This window comes from Oenanthe melanoleuca, chromosome 1A (assembly GCF_029582105.1).
Source record: "Oenanthe melanoleuca isolate GR-GAL-2019-014 chromosome 1A, OMel1.0, whole genome shotgun sequence".
NCBI classification, from domain to species: domain Eukaryota; kingdom Metazoa; phylum Chordata; class Aves; order Passeriformes; family Muscicapidae; genus Oenanthe; species Oenanthe melanoleuca.
This window is the reverse complement of record NC_079334.1, coordinates 38,693,897-38,712,914: the sequence shown is the minus strand read 5'-3', so window position 1 is coordinate 38,712,914 and position 19,018 is coordinate 38,693,897. Positions and strand designations below refer to the sequence as shown.

The window sequence follows — 19,018 nt, the reverse complement described above, 5'->3', positions numbered from 1 at the left end:
GCTTCTAAGACAGAGAGAGAAGTTGTTACCGGGATCTTTTAAGTCTTAGAAAACTGTGAAGTAATAAATATTTGGCTGCTGGGTTGGAAATGAATACATGGTTATTTTGGAAGGCTGTTGGTTCTTTGCTACAAGATAGTGTTAGGGAATGTGTCAGCATCTGTTACTTTAACAGGAGGAGTCCTTGGTCATGATGTATTTTTGTATGATTAGAGTTTTACAGTACTTACTTTTTTTTTGCTTGAGAATAAAGTTCACATTTTCCAATTTCAGCAAATGTGATACAATTTAATCTTAGTAGGTTACTGGCATTTTTACATTGCTTTGAATTATTATGGAAAGGTTTATCTATTAGGAGTCATTGCCGAGTGCCATTGTGCTATGGGGAGGATACTAATAAACAGTTACTTCCAGGAATAGCTATTAATCCTTCAATATTTTTTCAAGACATATTGATTATGGATTGAAGTCTTTATTTTTCTGGATCTGACAAGCATGCTGAAGCAGGGAAACTAAAGCACGAATCTCCAGGTCACAGTGTTGCAATTCTAAAATGCTAAAATTCTAAATAGTGCTAGAGTTTGTGTAATTTTTTTGTTGTTGTTTCTATTCACTCACCCCCAACAAAGAAAAAAAAAAAGCCATGGAGAAGAAGGTTTTGTCTTTAAATATATATTTATCAGATAGTAAGGCTTTAAAATTACTTTCCACCATGTCAATATGCAAATGCTCAAAGGCATTTTACATTCCATAAACAGCAAATGCCACTACAGTTGGGTTTTCTGTCAGACTTGCAGGTTTACACCTCCAAAGAGCAGGGTATTACTGGTGAGTTGATTAGCATGGATATTGCATACTTGAAACCTTGCAGGATTATCATCTCTTTGGGTTTTCTGTGTGTATGTGTGTGTGTATGTGTGTGTGTAAACGTTATATATATTTATTTCTATATTAAAATGTTTGACTTCATATTCTGGAAAGATAAGAAGCTATGTCTAACATGACTGTAAATATGGAACAATACCATTGCATTAAATTATGGAGGGAAAATAAAAGAGGGCTTCGTTCTTTGTGCCAGGAGATGGGAGGGAGGAGATGTGATCTGATGCTGTGTTCAGCACCTGAGTTCTGGACAGCGACATTTGAAGGACCAAGGAATTGTACATTAAAACTGTGGGATGGAAAGCAAATTAAACATTTTACTATTGATCATGTTCTGGCATACTCCAGTGCCACGTTTTGATCCACTTGAGATTCTGGTATTTTATGTAATATTGTATGAAGAATTAGTAGGCCTACTTCATAACAAGTAAGATAGTTTGCTCATATGGCCAAAATAAAATCTAAGCTTAGATAATAATACTAACCAAATGTGCATTATGGTCTGAGGAATTATTAAAAGGAATATTTTCTGAACAGCAAAATAACTTCAGCACACCAAATGTATAAATTAATTTTGACTGATTTAATGTTAAGAAGCTGGCATTGATGGACATAAACTGTCTCTGCACATGTATTTTTCTGTGGATGCACATGAGAGTTTCCAGTGTACTAGTATAATTTGTAGAATAGTGATCTATATGAATATTAGTGAAATGAATTGTGCCAATCTACATCATTAAAGAGCATGTTACTGCAAAATGTTTTAAAAACATTTTGTCCATGTGCTTCTTAACATGGTCCTTGAATTTACTGTGAAGAAAAAATTCACCAAAACAGGTTGAAATGTAGTTGTTAAAAGAGGAAGATACAATTTTGTGTTCTTGTTTTGACTGTGGGATTTTTGTGTTTGGAGTTTTTTGGCTTATTTTTTCTTCTGAGCTAAATGAAATAATGACTTTTTTTTTAAATTTTATTTTTCTTTCTAGGGGTTGATACGAAGTTGAAATTCACTCTTGAGCCATCATTAGGTCAAAATGGTTTTCAGCAGGTAATTTGATTTATTTTTCTCTTGAGTTTGTGAAGGAGTGGGTTCTTTGTAGTCAAGATGCTTGCCCTACTTCAGAAGTGCATTTGTCATCATAATATTAAATGAAAGCATATTATTTGCAATTGCATCAAGAGCTGTTTCATTCGTATTTTTAAAATGGAGTAGGCTCTCATTGTTTACTCAGATATTTCCTAAATCCTTGTGTCCTAGAATATTATACTTTTGTCAGGTAATTATCATGATAATCATCAGGTAATTAATCTGTATCTTCCCTGTGAGTGGATTAAGCAGTTAAACTCTGAAGTGTGTGCAGTAAAATGAAATGAATGTGCATGTCTGCAAGGTAGTAAATGTTGCTATACTGTAGCATTAAACTAATGATGAATATTTTACATTTTTGGATGCTTTTGCTTTTAGTGGCATGATGCACTCAAAGCAGTGGCCAGACTGCCAACAGGCATCCCAAAGGAGTGGCGGAGAAAGGTAGGTAGACCTCTGTGCCTTGTGGGCCATACTGCCTGTAGGTTTCTCAGGAGAGGTGAATTACATCAATATTATCTGTTGGGTTTTATAACAAATATTCAGACCTTTTAAGTTGTACTGGATTTTTCCTTGTTTACATTATTTAGTGACAATCTCACACGGGCAGCTGGAAAGGCTGAAGAGACAGGTAAAGATGGTGTTTTTAATAGTTGGGTTCTTTCTGCTTTAGGCTTAGGTAACTTATTCTGGTGCAGATGTTATTGCTTCATTCTGTCAGCCTCAAGAAACTGCACTGGTGAAATTGCTCCCACAAGTGAAAGGAGAACATATCTGCAGTGTAGGCTGTCACACTTAAGTTGATAGATGCTTAATGCTGACAAGAATGCTTATAGAAACAGTTGTTAAGGAAAAGGCAGATTACCAAAATTATGGAAGTTCAGTCAGGAGTGATGTGGAATGGCAGAGTGCACCATTAATGGGAAATTGCACTGAGTTAGTGTTGTAGGAAAGGGTCCATTGGGATTTTGCTAGACTTACTTTTTTGCATTCTTCAGTGTTTGAAGTCCTCTAGTATAAAAAGAGGCTTGTATATTAATTTTTTCTTTAAAACTGAGTCACACAATCTCAGCTTTGAAAACACAGTTTTAATAAAAATAATATTTTTGAAAATTTATAAAATATATGTAGTTTCACGTATTTCTGATGCATCAGCTTAATTTCCTTTTTCCTGTTTTTGCTGCCTTTCCAAACTGCACTGTACCTCTTTACAAATCAGGGGAGAAGGAAGTGAGGACTTAGTGGCATTGCTTTCCTCACACCACGATGAATTTATTTTTAATCTACTACTTCAGTGAATCATTATACCCATCTAACAGCCTTTTTTCTTTCCTGAAGTATTCTTTTCCCACACTCCAGAAAGTGTCTCTCTGTCATACATGAGTGGCAGAGATCACAGAATCACAGAAGGGCTGAGTTTGGATGGGACCTCTGGAGGTCATCTGGTCCAATTCCTCTGCCCAAGCAGGGCCACCTACAGCTGGTTGCCAAGGACTGTGTCCTGGTGACTTTCAAATATCTCCAAGAACAGAGATTTCATAACCTCTCTGAGAAATCTGCATCAATGCTCAGTCACCCCCACAGTGAAAATCTATTCCTTGATCTTGGAGGAGAACCTCCTGTGTTTCAGTTTGTGCCCATTATCTCCAGTCCAGTCACTGGGTGTGGATGGGAGGAGCCTGGCTTCATCCTCCTTGCACTCTCCTTTCAGGTGTTTTTGCACACTGGTAGCTGCCTTTTCTCCATTCTGAATGGTCCCAGCTCTCTCAGCTTTCCTTCTTAGGAGAGATGCTGTGCAGTTGGGTGTCCCCAGCATATACTGATGCTTGGCATTGTTTCTCCCCAGAGGCAGGATTTTGCACTTCTCCTTGTTGAGACTTCATGAGGTTCTTGTCAGACCATTTTTCCATCTTGTCCAGGTGTCCTTGGGCTTATCATCCACTCCTCCCAGTTCTGTTTAATCAGCAGGTTTGCATATGCTCTGCCACATCATCCAACTCAGATCTGTTGTTCCTTTTCACTGTGTCCATCTCTGTGTTTGCTCACATGTGACCACATGATGCTAACCAAAGAAGTAGTGGTAAGAAAAGAGATGTTGTCTTTTTTCCTGCCATTCCCCTGGTTCACAATGATTTTATGATAGATACCAAAATAGAGGAAGTATTTTGTGGTGTAATCATGCTGATTGCCTTCTTTGCTATCAACAAAAGGAGCAGGTTGACATCTGCATTGTTGTTGTGGCATGTGACATTTAGTTTCTGGGGCTGGCAGAGATAAAGAATCTAGTCAAACAACATCACTAGGATGTCAGCAGTGCTGAGGCTGTTGGGAGGCAGAACAGTGGCATTCCTCCACATGGGTGACTTCACAAAAGTGTGGGAAGGGACATTTAGATGCAGAAAACATGAGATTCTGGGAGCTTTCTATAAATTCCTTCATCATGCAGCTATGTAAGTGTTTAAATCTGTGGGAAGTGTCTAAATTGCTTTTCTCACTCGAGTGAATTAGTGGCTTATATAAAACTTGACCAGTTAGCTTTCATGATTTCTTTCAATTTCCTGAAAAAAAATGTCCTTTATTGTTACTTGTTGTCATTGTATGATCTGTCATGTGCCTTTCATGGTTCAGGAAGTTTTCAAATCTTTCATAAAGGTCCAGCCTTTGTCTTGAATACACATGCATAAATCTGTTTCTGGCAATTATTAGACTTTTAAAAGTAGTGAAAATGTTTGTTGCAGAACTCCCTGTAGCACTGACAGTTTTGGAAGCCCTCTTAAAAGAGAAGTTGTTCTGATCCAAGTCATACTTTCAGATCAATCCCAGATGGTGAATACTAGATGCTATTTGTTCTGCAAAGTCATCAGAAGAGACTTCTGATAAAGAGAAGTACCAGCACTGCTAGATTTCTTTTGGGAATTTACAGGAGATGTATCCATGGTTGAATTTGAGGGAAGCCAGCAGCAGTGTTATTCTTTTATAAAACTCTTTGTTGGTTGTGAGGATAGAAGGTCTGAACTGACAGAGGGTTCTTACTTTGTGTTTCCATCTTAGAGGGCCCCTGTGAATTCACTTACAGCTGACTTGCATCTTTGTGAGCAGTCCACAGATCTGGATGTTTAATGCTGACCATTTCCTTCCTTTCTGTTGTTATGTTATTTTAATAACATAACATGTTTTAATAATGTTATTTTAGTTGTGCAAAAATTGTTATAGCTAAAATCCTCTCCTGCATGTTTCAAGTCTAACAGCAGATTACATATGGGTGAAGCTGATAAGATTCATCAAACAATATATATCAAAACTTTATATTTTATCAGAGAAATAATTAATTTTGCTGTATATATTTCTAGGTTTGGTTGACCCTGGCTGATCAGTACTTACACAGTATAGCCATTGACTGGGACAAAACCATGCGTTTCACATTCAATGAAAGAAGTAATCCTGATGATGACTCTATGGGCATCCAGATAGTAAAGGTATCCAGCTAATTTGTTATTTCTTTTCTAATTTTTTAATGAAAAGTTGACATTTGAATTTGCATTTATTTTCATCTCTCCAATTGTTTGGTCAAAAACTGTATCCTAATTTCCTTTGGCCCGCCACAGTTTTTTATTTTCTGGCTGCTTTGGTCCTTTTGCACTAGTCTGGTTAGTGTTAGCTGGGAAAAAAATGCTGTTTCTGGGTTTTTTCTCCTTCGTTGACTTTTTTTTTTTAATTTTGAAAAAGTACTGAAGTTTAATGAAGACAGAGGAGCATGAGTTTTTCCTTTTCTGTAAATAAATACAAATGTTTTCTGGAAGTAAAAGCATGTTTTAAAATACAGCAAATGAGCATTTTTTCAGTTGTTTTACAGGAGCGAAACACATTTGTCTATTTGTATTTCTCAGCTGATTAATGTTTAATATTTAAAGCAGTGAGCCATTTTGTACATTTTGCCTTTTACTTATAAGTCACTTAAATTTCAAGGACACAGTTCCTGGCTTGCATGTTATCTACTAGTTCTTTAATACTTTGATAAAAACAGTTGCTCTTTTTTGTTCAGTTAAGCAGCTATTATGTCTTGCCTGTTTGAAACCCAGAGATCTGTTAGTATCTTCTGTGGCAATGCCCATGCCCTTATGAACATCTTTTAGGAGACTTGTTTACTTAAAACCTTGCTGGAACTATTTCTTTTTGGTAAGCTAAAGGTTTAACAGATTAAAAAAGAAATGTCATCAACTTTGGGAGTATGTACTGGGAGGGTGGAAGTGGAAGGAAAACTGGGACAGGCAAGAGAACTAATGGGGGACAAAAAATACACATCTTTTCTCTGCTTGTCTTGTAATTTTTGTTTTATTTCTTTTTCCTTTAAAGGACCTTCACCGAACCGGCTGCAGTTCTTACTGTGGCCAGGAGGCAGAGCAGGATCGAGTGGTACTAAAACGTGTTTTGCTGGCTTATGCCAGGTGGAATAAGTCTGTTGGCTACTGTCAAGGATTTAACATACTAGCTGCACTTATTCTGGAAGTAATGGAGGGCAATGAAGGGGATGCCCTGAAAGTGAGTGAAATATTTTTTCTCAGCGTTGAAGATTGTTTTTAGTTATACTAATTTTAGAACTTTAGAATAAACCAATGCGTAAATTTTTGAGACAGCCTAAAAGAGCAGGACTCAAAAGATTTAGTTGATTTATATCAGTGAATTTTTTATTTTGTTATCCTGTCTGAGCTAAAATGCATAGTTTGAATGTTATCACTGTTAAATTTTTTTTCGAAGAAAAATAAATGGGACCACTGCTACTTACTGTAGGTTATCTTATCCCATAATCCAAAATCTGCTTGCAAACACCATAGGTAGCTGAAATATTAAAATTTCATTATCAGCATCTTATGTGGCAGCTCCATGTGAGGCAGTTAATAAATTGACCACATTTCAAAGCTAAAACACTAAATATTCAAAACAAAAGCAAGTCACTTTGAAGCTAATTTTTGGGCTACATTAGTCTTACAGTGTTTTGTTTTCTTAGATGGTTTTTATTGTAAATAAAAGAGAGCTTGGAAAATGGAAATACAGTTTACTACAGGACCTGGTTTAAGGTTTGGCAAGATCTGTTGCAATTTCCTTAATTAAACTTGCTCATATATGTCAGTTGGGGCCTAATTAATAAAAGGTGACTGTGACTCTTCAGATACTGAGCTGTTTGTTTTGCCTTAGACAATGATTTAAATATGGTAAATATTTTAATTCACTCAGAGCTCCTAAAATATGAAGCTTGTGGCAGTAGAGTCCAGCTAGCTGGTATTTAATCCTTCATTCTAGATAGCTGCCTCGATATTTTTAACTGTAATTTATTATATTTTATTGTGATCTTGCTGTCCAGAAGCTCCCCAAACACAACATGGTAGCATAGGAAATACAATTGCCCAAGGTTTAAGAAGTCCAAGTTGACAATAAGAACTGTAAGCATCCTTATGTGTTCTCTGTTATTATGAGTTGTGTCAGACTCCTTGTGTGGAGAAAACAATGGAATGGAGCCAGACTGCCCCAGGGAGGTAAAGCACTGAAGGCTGTTTGCACCAAACTGGTCTACCTAGAAAAAATAAGAATGGAAAATAAAGTCTTTTCTTTTCCAAGCTTAGTGTGTGTACTTTGCAGGGTTGGAATTTTCCCAGAAGACAGAGGGAAGAGGAGAAGGGCAGAGAAAGGAACAGGGTGGGTGGGAAGAAAAAAGAATTTGGTATTAGCATGTGATATTAGCAATGAGTGAACAGCTACAGAAGCCTGTAAAGGTGCCTTCAGGACTGTAGTTGCGGGGTAGAGGTTGTTGTAGAGTCTGTATTGGAATTGTATTGGGTTATTGTAGAGTCTGGGAGTTAAGGGAGCAAGGGCATTGTCAAGTCTTGCCAGTCAAGTCCCATTTCTGGCAAGGACATTATAAACAAAAGCTCTGTGTCTGGGAAGCATCTCCCAGGGGCTAGGAAACAATAGGTATTACTGATGCTGAGGGGCTTTAACAGCATAGGACCCAGCATGGTACCTTCAGAGAATGCTCAGCCAGTGATCCTTTAGCGTTCACTAGTTAAGGTAAGCATTAAGTTAAATCCCTGGAGTTACCTCAAAGTTAGCCTACAGAAATTATGGTAAGTGAGAAAATCCCAACTCACATGTGTAGTAACTATGAAAGTCTCATAGATAGTGAAAATCAAAAAAAATTTTCTTGCATGTTGGTGTGTGGAAATGCTAAAGAATCAAATAATAAAAATTAATATATAGAGATGTGTTACAAAGAAAGCATTTATTGCAAATTGGTAAATACATGAAGTGCTTATTAAAAAAAGTCTTCTCAAGCAATTCACATGTTGGTGAAACAGAATGAACTTTAGTGTTGGGAAGGATTTCTGTTCTTTTCTGTGGTCTTATGTATCAGACATCAGTGAGGTAATACTACTCAGTGGGAAGGGAACAAAGGCCTTTATTTAGAGAAGGGTGTCTTTTACATGGGGGTTTATAGCTTATGTCATAAGGAATTAATGAAAACACAAATTGCATAGTTGTACGTTAATGTTGCTATATTAAATGACTCTTCCATTAGTTGAAATATATCTGAACAAAATAAAGCATATTTTTACGAGACAGTGAGGTGACCCACTATTCAGCAAAGGTTAGGTAATGCATCTGAGAAAATACGAGGCTGTCATGTAGAAGCTGTTGATTTGCCTGTGTTGGCTACTGATCCACATGCTTTAAAACATGAAGCATAAGATTGCCATTGCTGAAGAAATATTCCAAGGACAAATGACAGTATGTGGTCACAGCAGCTAGGAAAGAAAAGAAAGCAGTAGAGCTATGTCCGATGGTGCTCTTGGTAGTCCTGTGTCTGAGAAGTTGTTTCTGTGGGCATCTTATGAAAAAAGAGGGATTGGAATGAGGAATGTCTCCTGTATATGAAGGTGCAATGCTTTTCTTGAGAATTAAGGTATTTATGAAACATGATAAGGATGCTCATATGAGAGAGATGGAGATGAGATGCAGATGGGATGACTGCATGCAGGCTCTCTGCGTGTGGTGGCAGAGGACCATAGAGATCATAAATGATCCTGAAGTGAAGGTCAGTGTCTTCTGTTAGGCTGTGATAAACATCAGCTTCTGCATATTTTTTTGTTGCATTTGTTCATTCCCAAAAGTTTGACAGTATCCATTTAATCCATTACCATCCATGTAGTTGAGCTACCTCACTTGAAACAGATGTCTACTTAAAATGTCTCACGCTGCTTAATTTAGCACCTTTTAAAGTGACAAGATGGAGTGCAGCACATGGTAACACATCACAGTAAAATGTTTGGAGAATCTCTTTTTAAAGAACAGTACCTTGCATTTTGGAGAGGAAAAGTAGGGGATTTGCAAGATTAGTCTTCTAGTTGTGGTGTTAACCAGAGAAGGGATAGTGAGACTCTCCAGCAGTGAACAATCTCATAAACAGTTCCAACATCAGAAGTGTCAAAAATTGCTTTTGGTGTGGGTAAGGCTGCCATCTTGGGCATAGCTTACTGTGGCATTGATTTCAGTCACGGATTTCAGTAATTTCATGGTTCATAAATTCTGGACACTTTTAAGAGGCCTTTGCATCTTGAATACTTGTGGATGCCTAGGGTACCTGAAGATACTCAAAGCGATAATATTTTCTCCCCATATAACTGGAGGTGCCATAAGCATGTGTTGCCACTGGCTCCCATTCACTCTTCAGTGAAGTGAGAAATTTTATTTTTCTGTCATTCTTAGAATATAACTGCTCTGAAAATCCTACATGATAGTCTTTCATTTTGCCCACAGATCATGATTTACCTAATTGATAAGGTGCTTCCTGATAGCTACTTTGTCAATAATCTCCGTGCACTATCTGTTGATATGGCTGTTTTCCGAGATCTTTTACGAATGAAACTTCCTGAACTGTCCCAGCACTTAGACACCCTGCAAAGAGCTGCTAACAGAGAAAGTGGAGGTATGTTCAACAGAAAACGCTATTAAACTCTGTCTTACTGCTGTTTCATCTGAGCATTGATTTAAAAATACGATATTTTAAGGGTTTACATGAGTTTATTGCTTAGAATATGTATTTTAAATTGTTAAGATGAAATATGACGGTTTCCATTATTGATAACCTTAACATAAATAGGTAGTATTTCCAGGAAAAAACAAGTGGAAATAATTTGCTCCCACCATTAGCTGCAAACAGAATTGGGTTGACAAGAATATTGTTTTGTTTCGTTTTTTTTGATAGACATTTTTATTTTATGTGGCTTTGGGGAAAGAGAAACAATCTTTCTGATATAAGGGAAAATATGCGTGGAGGTGTATTCCAGAGTTTATAGTCCAAAGCCAATGGTGCTGCTTAGTTTTTTGCAGTGCAGCAGAATGAAAGGTGACTATGTAATTTTTCCATTGTTCTTCTCAGCTTATCTTTGGACAGCTGCAGGCTAAGTAAGTTTTGAGCAATAACAGAGGCACTAGAATGTCTGGAGGATTTTATTAAGCGGTTTGTACTCCTTGTAAAATGATAGTAAGTTGCAGTTACATCAAATAACTTGTTCTTTGCTTGTTTTTTTTTTTTTTTAAACTTCAGGAGGCTATGAACCCCCACTTACAAATGTCTTCACAATGCAGTGGTTTCTGACACTCTTTGCCACCTGTCTGCCTAACCATACAGTTCTGAAGATCTGGGATTCTATATTCTTTGAAGGCTCTGAAATTATACTGAGAGTAGCTTTGGCTATATGGGCAAAGCTAGGAGAGTAAGTGGTCATTTTTATCTGATTTTTCTTTTCAGTATGAGCCACGTTTAACTTTTGTTTTCCTTAAGATGTTCTCAATTCTAAGCAAGACGCAATCTTTCAGGAGAATGATTGTTTTGAAAAAGCTGCAAAAAGGAACTATATGGTTTCTTAAAAATACGTGGTTCTGACATCATGTCAGAATGGGTATGGTAATTAATTGACCCTTTTTGCAGAAAATGTCTCCAGTTGTTGGAGTTGTCTGTGTACATTGTCTTTGTGCTGTGCTAGAAGGTTGAACTTTCCTGAACATAAGCCTCTGAAAGAATTAGTAAATACTCTGTGTAAAGACACACACAGAGATTTGAGGGTGACCAAATTTAGTTGGGTACCTAAAAGTGAGGATGCTAATTCCCTTAGTTTCTCTTAGAGAGACTTAAGGATTTGAGCCCATTGGCTTTGCCCAGTACAAGAGATGAGTGTTACTAAGGGGATGACCTTGTGGTACTGGAGTCTTTTTTCTTAAGGCCCAAAAATGAATTTTCCTGACGTTCTCTGCTTTTAAGCGCATTTGAGCCAAGTTTCTATTACAGTTCTTTATAGCCTTGTAAACTCACCATATGGCCAGACCACAAGAGATGGTTAGTTCTTTAAACTCCTCTGTTGTCAAAGCAAATATTTGAGTTCCAAAGAGTTTACAGTGCTCCCAGAGAAATGAGTTTTGTCACTGGCTTCAGTGGGAGGTGTGAGCTCTGACAGGTCAAGCAGATGTTAGTTCAGCTGGAAACATTTTTCAGCTGGCATCAGCAGCTGCAACAATTTTTTCTTGTGATACCTATTAAAACTCATCTTCCTTTTTTCTCTGGAATTGAAGCACTGGGATTTTTGTTCAGTTATGTCCTTGGAGGTTTCATTTCCTTTTTTCTTTCTGAATAAATTAGCACTGCAGGCCGGTAGTATTGTACGAGGATTTGTTTAGTACATTTAAGTTTTAATCTGAAGAATAATAATTAGAATAATAATTTCCTGAGAATTTTTTTTTATATTCAGTTCATTAATGAAACTTGCATTAATCATTTGCATTAGGATTGAGCTGTAGGTAGTCACAGAGTGTCTTAGATGAAACATTCTTTCAGTGGATCGCTGTGCATTTAAAAGCTGCAGTTGTGAATGTTACAACTCATAACATGATGAAAATGAAGTTACTACTTTGAAGATTTTACCATAAAACTTAAAGAAAAATTAAACATATTTTTAAAAATTGAAAGGAGCAGAATCAAGAAATATATAAGAATGTGTCTAAGAGAACAAGCTGATCACACTGCACATCTTATAACTGCTGTTTGTGGGGAATGGGAGAAGGTCTGGTAAAATATTGGGCATTGTTTATGCTGGGAGAAGATTGGGATGTTTTTGTTTCTTTGTCTACCATTAGCACTAGAACAGGGGGGTTTAAAGAGGTGGGACCTGAAATAGTGTTTGTAGTCTCATGATCTTTGTGCTTCTCAAGCTTCCTTCTTGAAATGAAAATAGGGTGAGAAGTGCATTTTTAAAATGTGGGTGGCTCAATCATAGTTCTGTTTTGAGGGAGGCTGAAGGAAGGGGAAAGTTAAATATAGGTACCATGGAGAAAGCAATATGAGGAGGTCATGAAAGACTGAAGGTATCAGGGCAGGTAAGCCATAAGTTTGTGATAATTGGCTACATACCCATTGTTTCTACCGATTTTTATTTTTTTTTTTAAATAATAGTTGTTATACCCAAACTATGTTAAGATTTCATAGGAGTTTCATAGCTCAGTGTACAGATGCTGAAGATCAAGGGAAGCTGCTGTTTCTATTGCTGAGGAAAAAAGGCAGTGTATTTTTTTTTTCATCATTCCAGCATCTGTGTTTTGGAGGAGAGGCTACAATATGTAGCCATCAATGCACTTCCTTGAGATAAAAGTAAAACAAATTTTTCACTTTAGAGGAAAGATGTTTAGCAGCTGATCCTAATGTATGTAGAACACCAATTCACAAAAGCATATCACTTATATTTCTCTTCCTCTAGACGACACTGTGTTTAGAGTGATTCTGTTTTTAGAAATTTGAAGAAAAGTGCTGAAAAAATATCTGGATGGACCCCCTCCCCAAAACAAGACAAAAGTGTACTACCAAAGCAAACAAACAACCAAAACCAACACAGTTCCCACCCCAAATTCACAAATACAATGAGTGAATTTTCATTCATTCTGCAATATATTAGGTTAATTCTTTTTTTGACACAATGACATGTATGAATACACCTATTCTTAATTTATTCCACAGGAACTGTTTCTGGCCAGTGAGTATCTTCCTGTCTGACAAAAAGAAAGTTCAGACAGTGAATTTGGCCATTTGGTGCTCGGTGAGGAATGAGTGATGAGGCAGTCAAGAAATCTTTATGCTCTCATTCTGAGCTGATGAGAGAACTCACTTGTGCTAGTAGGAGGCAAAATTTATTGATTCTTGTGCTGTAGAAGTGGAAGGGGCAGAGGGAATAGCCTGTCTGGAGATACATGAATCTGTTATCATGAGGAGTCCAGACAGAAAGCTGTAGTCAGTGTGTCTTTTTACTGCTGTAGCTTTTCCAATGTTGTGTGCAGTTTTATTATTTGGAAGTCTAGGCAGAATTGCAAATAAAAGTTAAGCTCTCTAGCAGAAATGCATATTTTATTATTTATTTTGAACATGTAGAATCAAATGTAAAATAAAAACATGTATTTTGATGTAGGCAGATTGAGTGTTGTGAAACAGCAGATGAGTTTTACAGTACTATGGGCAAGCTGACCCAGGAGATGCTTGAAGACAGTCTGATTGACAGCAATGAACTTATGCAGGTGAGTAATTGTCCAATAATTTTTTTTTGTGTTATCTGTTTGATTTCTTCAGGTCTCGATTTCTAACAAATGACATTTTTGTTCAGATACTGCAGAAACCTAAATTGTCCCAAGAATAAAAGTTTCAGATAACTGGGTTGAGCTAGCATGCCAATGAAACAAGAGATGACATGCAGTTAGAGCTAGAAGCTTATTTTATATATTAAATTTAGAGAACCACTAGGCTTCATTTAATAAAAATTGATTCTATAATGACAGCTCAGAGTCTTTTGTGATATAATGCTCAGTTGGATTTACACAAGTGAGATGTAGAATCTTTTTGTAGTCATGATTTTTTGGGTTTTCTTTTGCCTTATTTTTATGTTTTGGTCAGTTTTTTATTACATTGTGTCCTTTTCATTCTGCAGACACTGTGGGAAATAAGAGTTTATTAAGTGAAAAGTGTATAAAAAGTCCTTCATGATTAAAAAAAAAAACAACCCACCATGAACAGTGAGCAGTGTACTGTAAACAAAGACATTTGTAGATAATTGCAGTGCCTGAATTCTTAAAGCATATGCCATTGTATGAGAACAAAGACCCACATTGTTCTTGGAAAGGAAAGAGTTGTTAGTAGAGCAGATACAATTAATTTTTTTAGTTACACTTATTCTTGTGATATTTTTAAGGTGTCGTCTATTTAGATGCTTTATAAGGCCTTCGTTCTACAGTTCTGGAACTTCCCTTTTAAGGAATTAGAGCAGAGTGAGTAAATGGGTGCAAGTACAGAGAACATAATTCACCTGAAACTTTGTACTTGACTTAGAGGAAGAAAAAAAGTCAGTCCGTGAAGCTATAAAAGTTTAATAACAGTTGTTAGCAGGTGACTTCTATTACCTATTGTTGGAAGACTATGTTCAAATGCACTATTTTCAGTTTTATGATATTGGTCATTGTTATTTTGTCTGATGAGGAAGCTCTAGGAATGGGAGAAGTGAATGTTGTGGCTTTGTTTTGCTTCAAAAATGGAAATGCAGCTGGTCAGAGATACTCACATCCTTTTTGGAAATGTGTTAAGGTTCCTCACAAGATACTTCAGATAGTAAGGATATGTAAAAAGGACAGCACAAGCTGACATCTTCTCATTGTGTTTCAGTTCCTGGTCTCCAGTGTGGTACAAAATCAAGATGTGGCATTTGTGAATAAGAATACTTTTGGGAAAGCTGGGGTCGTCTTTTGTGACTCTGTGAAATCTTTCTTTGCTGCTGTGTGTAATAGAAGATAAGGCATGGGTAACTTACTGGTTGGAGGGATGGAAGGATTATTTTTTTTTTTACTCTTGCAATTACAAATACTAGCAAATTAGCAATCTTTTTGTGCTTCAGCAAAAAATGAGAATTTGGCACAATACATAGTGTTGATAGTGTATGTGTGTATTTTGTGGCACTGACAAGAGTGTTAAGGTAGGATGACAGTGCCACTGATATGGAGAATGTGGCAGGTTTAAGTTCTGTGTATGGAGAAACAGTGTATCTGGTTTGTGTGTGTCCTCTCAGTTGAAGAAACCTTAATATAGTTTGCATGGCTTTCTTGAAGTCAAAGGCAGGCACTGGCAGTGTAGCCATCTCTGAGGTCTCCATACTTTACCCTAAGTGGAAAGAATAAGGAGCTACAAGGCTTTACCATCAGGGCATATAAGTGCTACCATGTATCTGGTTGGAGAAAAAAATTAAGAAACATGAACCATTGCATTAATGAAAAGATACAGACTGCTTGAATATGCTGTTTTTTAAATTGCTTTAACCTTTTTCAGAGGAGTCATCCAGACATGCTTTGTTTTCAATTTTTTTTTCTTTTCCTCTAATAAAAATCAGTATGATGAATTTTCATCTAATACTTTTTACAAGATGGCTCAAGGATTAGTATCCTACTGTGGAGAAGGGAAGGCAGAGTGGGATATTAATCCTTACACATTTCAGTAGAGCTCACTGGTGGCAATCATCTCACTTCCTTTAGAATTGCGTAACACTTATATTTGCATCTAAATCCAGGCTCACTTAAGCCAGAGTAACAGGCACTTCTCAACCATTGGAAAACAAATTGTTCTCTAAGAGCCTTGTGTCTTTTGGGAGTTAGAGGAGGGAGGTACAACTGATCCTTCAAGGGAAGTGTTGACAGAGCAGATGTCTCAAGTAGAACAGGGGACTCATGTCCTCATTCTCTCCACCAGCACGTATAGTTGCTGCAGTTTTATCCCTCCCATATAGGCAGATAGTGCCTATAGTTAGTATGGGGGCCTTAAAGCTTTTGCAGATTTGGCCCTTGTGTGACAAGAGTTCTTAACTTCTAAGTTTTACTGAGAAGAGTGTAGAGGCATTGGAGGAGCAAGCCAGCCTACAGTTTCTTCCTTTTTCAGATTGAACAGTTTGGGTGAATAAAGGGTTAGTGCTCTACACATCAGATTCTAGACTGGGTATGTATTGGTTCCAGTATGGAGACAGAAGGCTGTACATCAGGTGTCTGCAGATATTCTAAACAGACTGTGCTAAACTTGGTCTGTGCTTTCATGCCTTGTCAGAAAGTGAGCATTTTTATAAGCAGCTAAAGTAATTCAGTTTGGACACCCAGAAACATTGCAGCACAGAGGAGATGAGAAGCCAACTGGAGGAGAGGCATCCCTTTGTCTTTACTAGAACTGAGGGGAACAGGGATTAGTCCTTCTGTGGGACTATGGCATTTTGGACTATCTCCCTAGGCAGTTACCCTGGTTTTATGGTATTCACTGTTAGCTTTCTACTTGAGTAGCATTTTGTCTGTTTTCTTTTGGGTTTGTTTTTGCTTTTTGTTTTGTTTTCTTACTCAGAATGAAAAGAAAGAAGAGCCTTAAGCCAGTGAGAGGCAGCTATGGAGATAAGTGTGTTTGATAAATTGTCTGCAAAATGGCTTACCCTGTTTGGAAGCCACAGTCCATCACCTCCCATATGGTGTACTGCTGAGGGTGTAGACAGCTTTGCATTTTTAGAGTAAGGCAAAGGATTGTCAAATGATTTAAGGTGAGAATAGAGGGATTTTGTCCTTGTCCCTTTTCTTGTTCCCAGGATCTGTCCCTTATGTAAATAAGATGCTAAGTTTTGCTGCATCATGCTTTTGTGTGTAGGCAGTTTCCCCCTGGGACAGTTCCCCAGAATTAACCAAATAGCATCCAAGGCTGTGTAAAAACCAGAAGAATGCTTTGGTGCTTTGGCTGAATTGTCTCTGGGAGGATATCATGTTGGTTGACAATATTTTTTTTAATTTCCAGTGGAACTTGCACTGGCATAAAATTTATTTTGTGGATCTCTTAGCCAAGTGGTAAGCAAGGCCTGCAATTATAATCTGATAACAATAGTTAAGATAAAAATATGTATACTAAATGAAAGAAATTGTAGATGTGGAAGACACAGACTGGAGACAGGCAAAAGCTAAAAGTATAATCTGAAACAGTAGGTGCAAAGAGTAAATGGAGGAATTGGAGTCGACTGTTTCACTTAAAGGGTAACTAGCATATGGAACAAGTTACCTGAGAAGGACATTGACATAAAGAGTAGAAATAAATTCCAGACAAACCTCTGGAGAGAGTTGAAACATATGGTGAAAAAAACCCAACCCTAACAGGAAAGTATGGTAGAGATCAAACAAGCAGGCAGACGTGTTGGGCTGGAGGTAGGTCTTTCTCCAGATCATAAAATTCCTTTGTCTGGTAGACTGGTGGGAAATCACTGTTCAGGCCCTAGAGAATATTTTTCTTTCATAGTAGCATTGTAGTTTAATGGAGTAGCAAAACTTCAATTCATACTCTGGATTTTTGAAGGCATCTTCCTTTCTTTAGAGTTTGTGCATGGCTTGAACTGTAAAAGCATTCTCACACAGAAGCCTGTTGAGGTGCACTATTGCCCTGTCTCTGATTCAGACAGGGGTGACCTTCCTGCTCCTCAGTCCTTACATCATTGCCATTAACAAAACCTTTTTTTCTTCCTTATGTCAGGAAATGTCTAGTACTGAATTCATGCTTGCAATTATCCTTAGTGTATTTAGCATAGAAAAGGCATGGTTCAAGAATGGATTATGTAGAAACTGTTCAGAATTTCCTTTCATCTTAAATGAGGTAATTTGCCTTCTGATGAAAATGCCACTGATTTAATAGCACAGGAAAAAAATATATAAGTGAAGATTTACTGTCATAGCTAATGAAAAAATGTTGCTGTCTTTCAAAAAATATTCAGTTTTCAGGATGTGGAAAGGCTTTAATATTTCAGAGAAACTATGGGAAATTATATTTTAGTTTTATTTTTTTCTTCTGACATTGAGACTCCGAATGAATTATTTGGCAGATATTTGAAAGTTCTGAATAGTGAACAAAAGCACAGAAAAAAAGGCAGCTGAAATATGTAAGAACAAATATTGCAATGAATGTGATGTGTGTTTACACCAGGTTGGCTGGTGACTTACAGCAAAAATAATGCTGAAAGGAAATGCATTTGCAACTATGTATCTTTTAAAACTCTGAATATTAACATAAAGAAAATCTATTAGCATTTTGATGACCTTATTTTAGAAAAACAACTACCTTTACCCTGCCAAACCCCACCTTTAGCCTCAAAACCGAGCTGAGTTGGTTGAAACTGAGGGAAGAAAACTTGGATAATGTTGGATCCTTCCTCTTTAGCCATGATTTTTGTACTGGCATGATTTCTTTCAGACAAGCTCTTGAGCTTCTCAGGTAAAAAAAATGAATCAGCTAACAGTCCATATCAATGAGGATCTATATAGTGCTATCTAGTGCCTTCCTATCTGTGCTAGTGCTAATACTTTGTTGAATACTTGAGCAAAAACTTAGGTCTTCCAGAAAGATCCCCACATCCTAAAGGATGTATTCATGTAAGAGAAATCATAGTTGGAGGAGGATTTCCAGTGTGCAGGCAAGAAGGGGTTGACAATAATTATTAAATGAATATAGGAGTTGTAAAGGATCCTACAGCTCTTGTTATCAGTTCCTTTTTTTTTTTTTTAACTGAACTATGTAGTTTTCTAGTGTGTCAGTCTGTATTTTTCTTACAGGAAACTGAATCATAAAACTATTTTCTTATAGCATTTGAATGTGGAAGGCACAGCAGCCTTTAATCCTGCAAGACTGTGAAAGTGTGTTAATGGAAAAATCTTTTGAGAGACTGTTAATTAAAGCAAAAGTTTTTAAAGTTGCCTTTCTTTTTCCCCCTAGACTGTTTACACCATGGCTCAGTTTCCTTTCCCACAACTAGCAGAATTAAGGGAGAAATACACATACAATATTACTCCTTTCCCTGCAGCAGTAAAATCAACTTCATTTTCAGGGTAAGTTTGAAATGCACTGCTTATGGTGTATAGAGTTATGGTTTATCCTCTGCAGATGGTGAGAAGGCAGGTGGATCCTCCCTTCTATGCTTC

The 19,018-nt window shown here is 37.0% G+C and overlaps 1 protein-coding gene across 4 annotated transcripts in view; it reads left to right on the top strand.

Moving 5' to 3' along the window:
* Positions 1-19,018, top strand: part of TBC1D30 (TBC1 domain family member 30) — a 52,335-nt gene that overhangs the window by 27,119 nt on the left and 6,198 nt on the right. For all 4 annotated transcript variants that reach the window (XM_056481821.1, XM_056481822.1, XM_056481824.1 and 1 more), the window contains 8 exons: positions 1,869-1,930; positions 2,348-2,413; positions 5,320-5,445; positions 6,323-6,508; positions 9,779-9,947; positions 10,569-10,737; positions 13,471-13,576; positions 18,813-18,925. In XM_056481821.1, the coding sequence (XP_056337796.1) occupies positions 1,869-1,930; positions 2,348-2,413; positions 5,320-5,445; positions 6,323-6,508; positions 9,779-9,947; positions 10,569-10,737; positions 13,471-13,576; positions 18,813-18,925 (997 nt within the window). The remainder of the gene's footprint in view (positions 1-1,868; positions 1,931-2,347; positions 2,414-5,319; positions 5,446-6,322; positions 6,509-9,778; positions 9,948-10,568; positions 10,738-13,470; positions 13,577-18,812; positions 18,926-19,018) is intronic.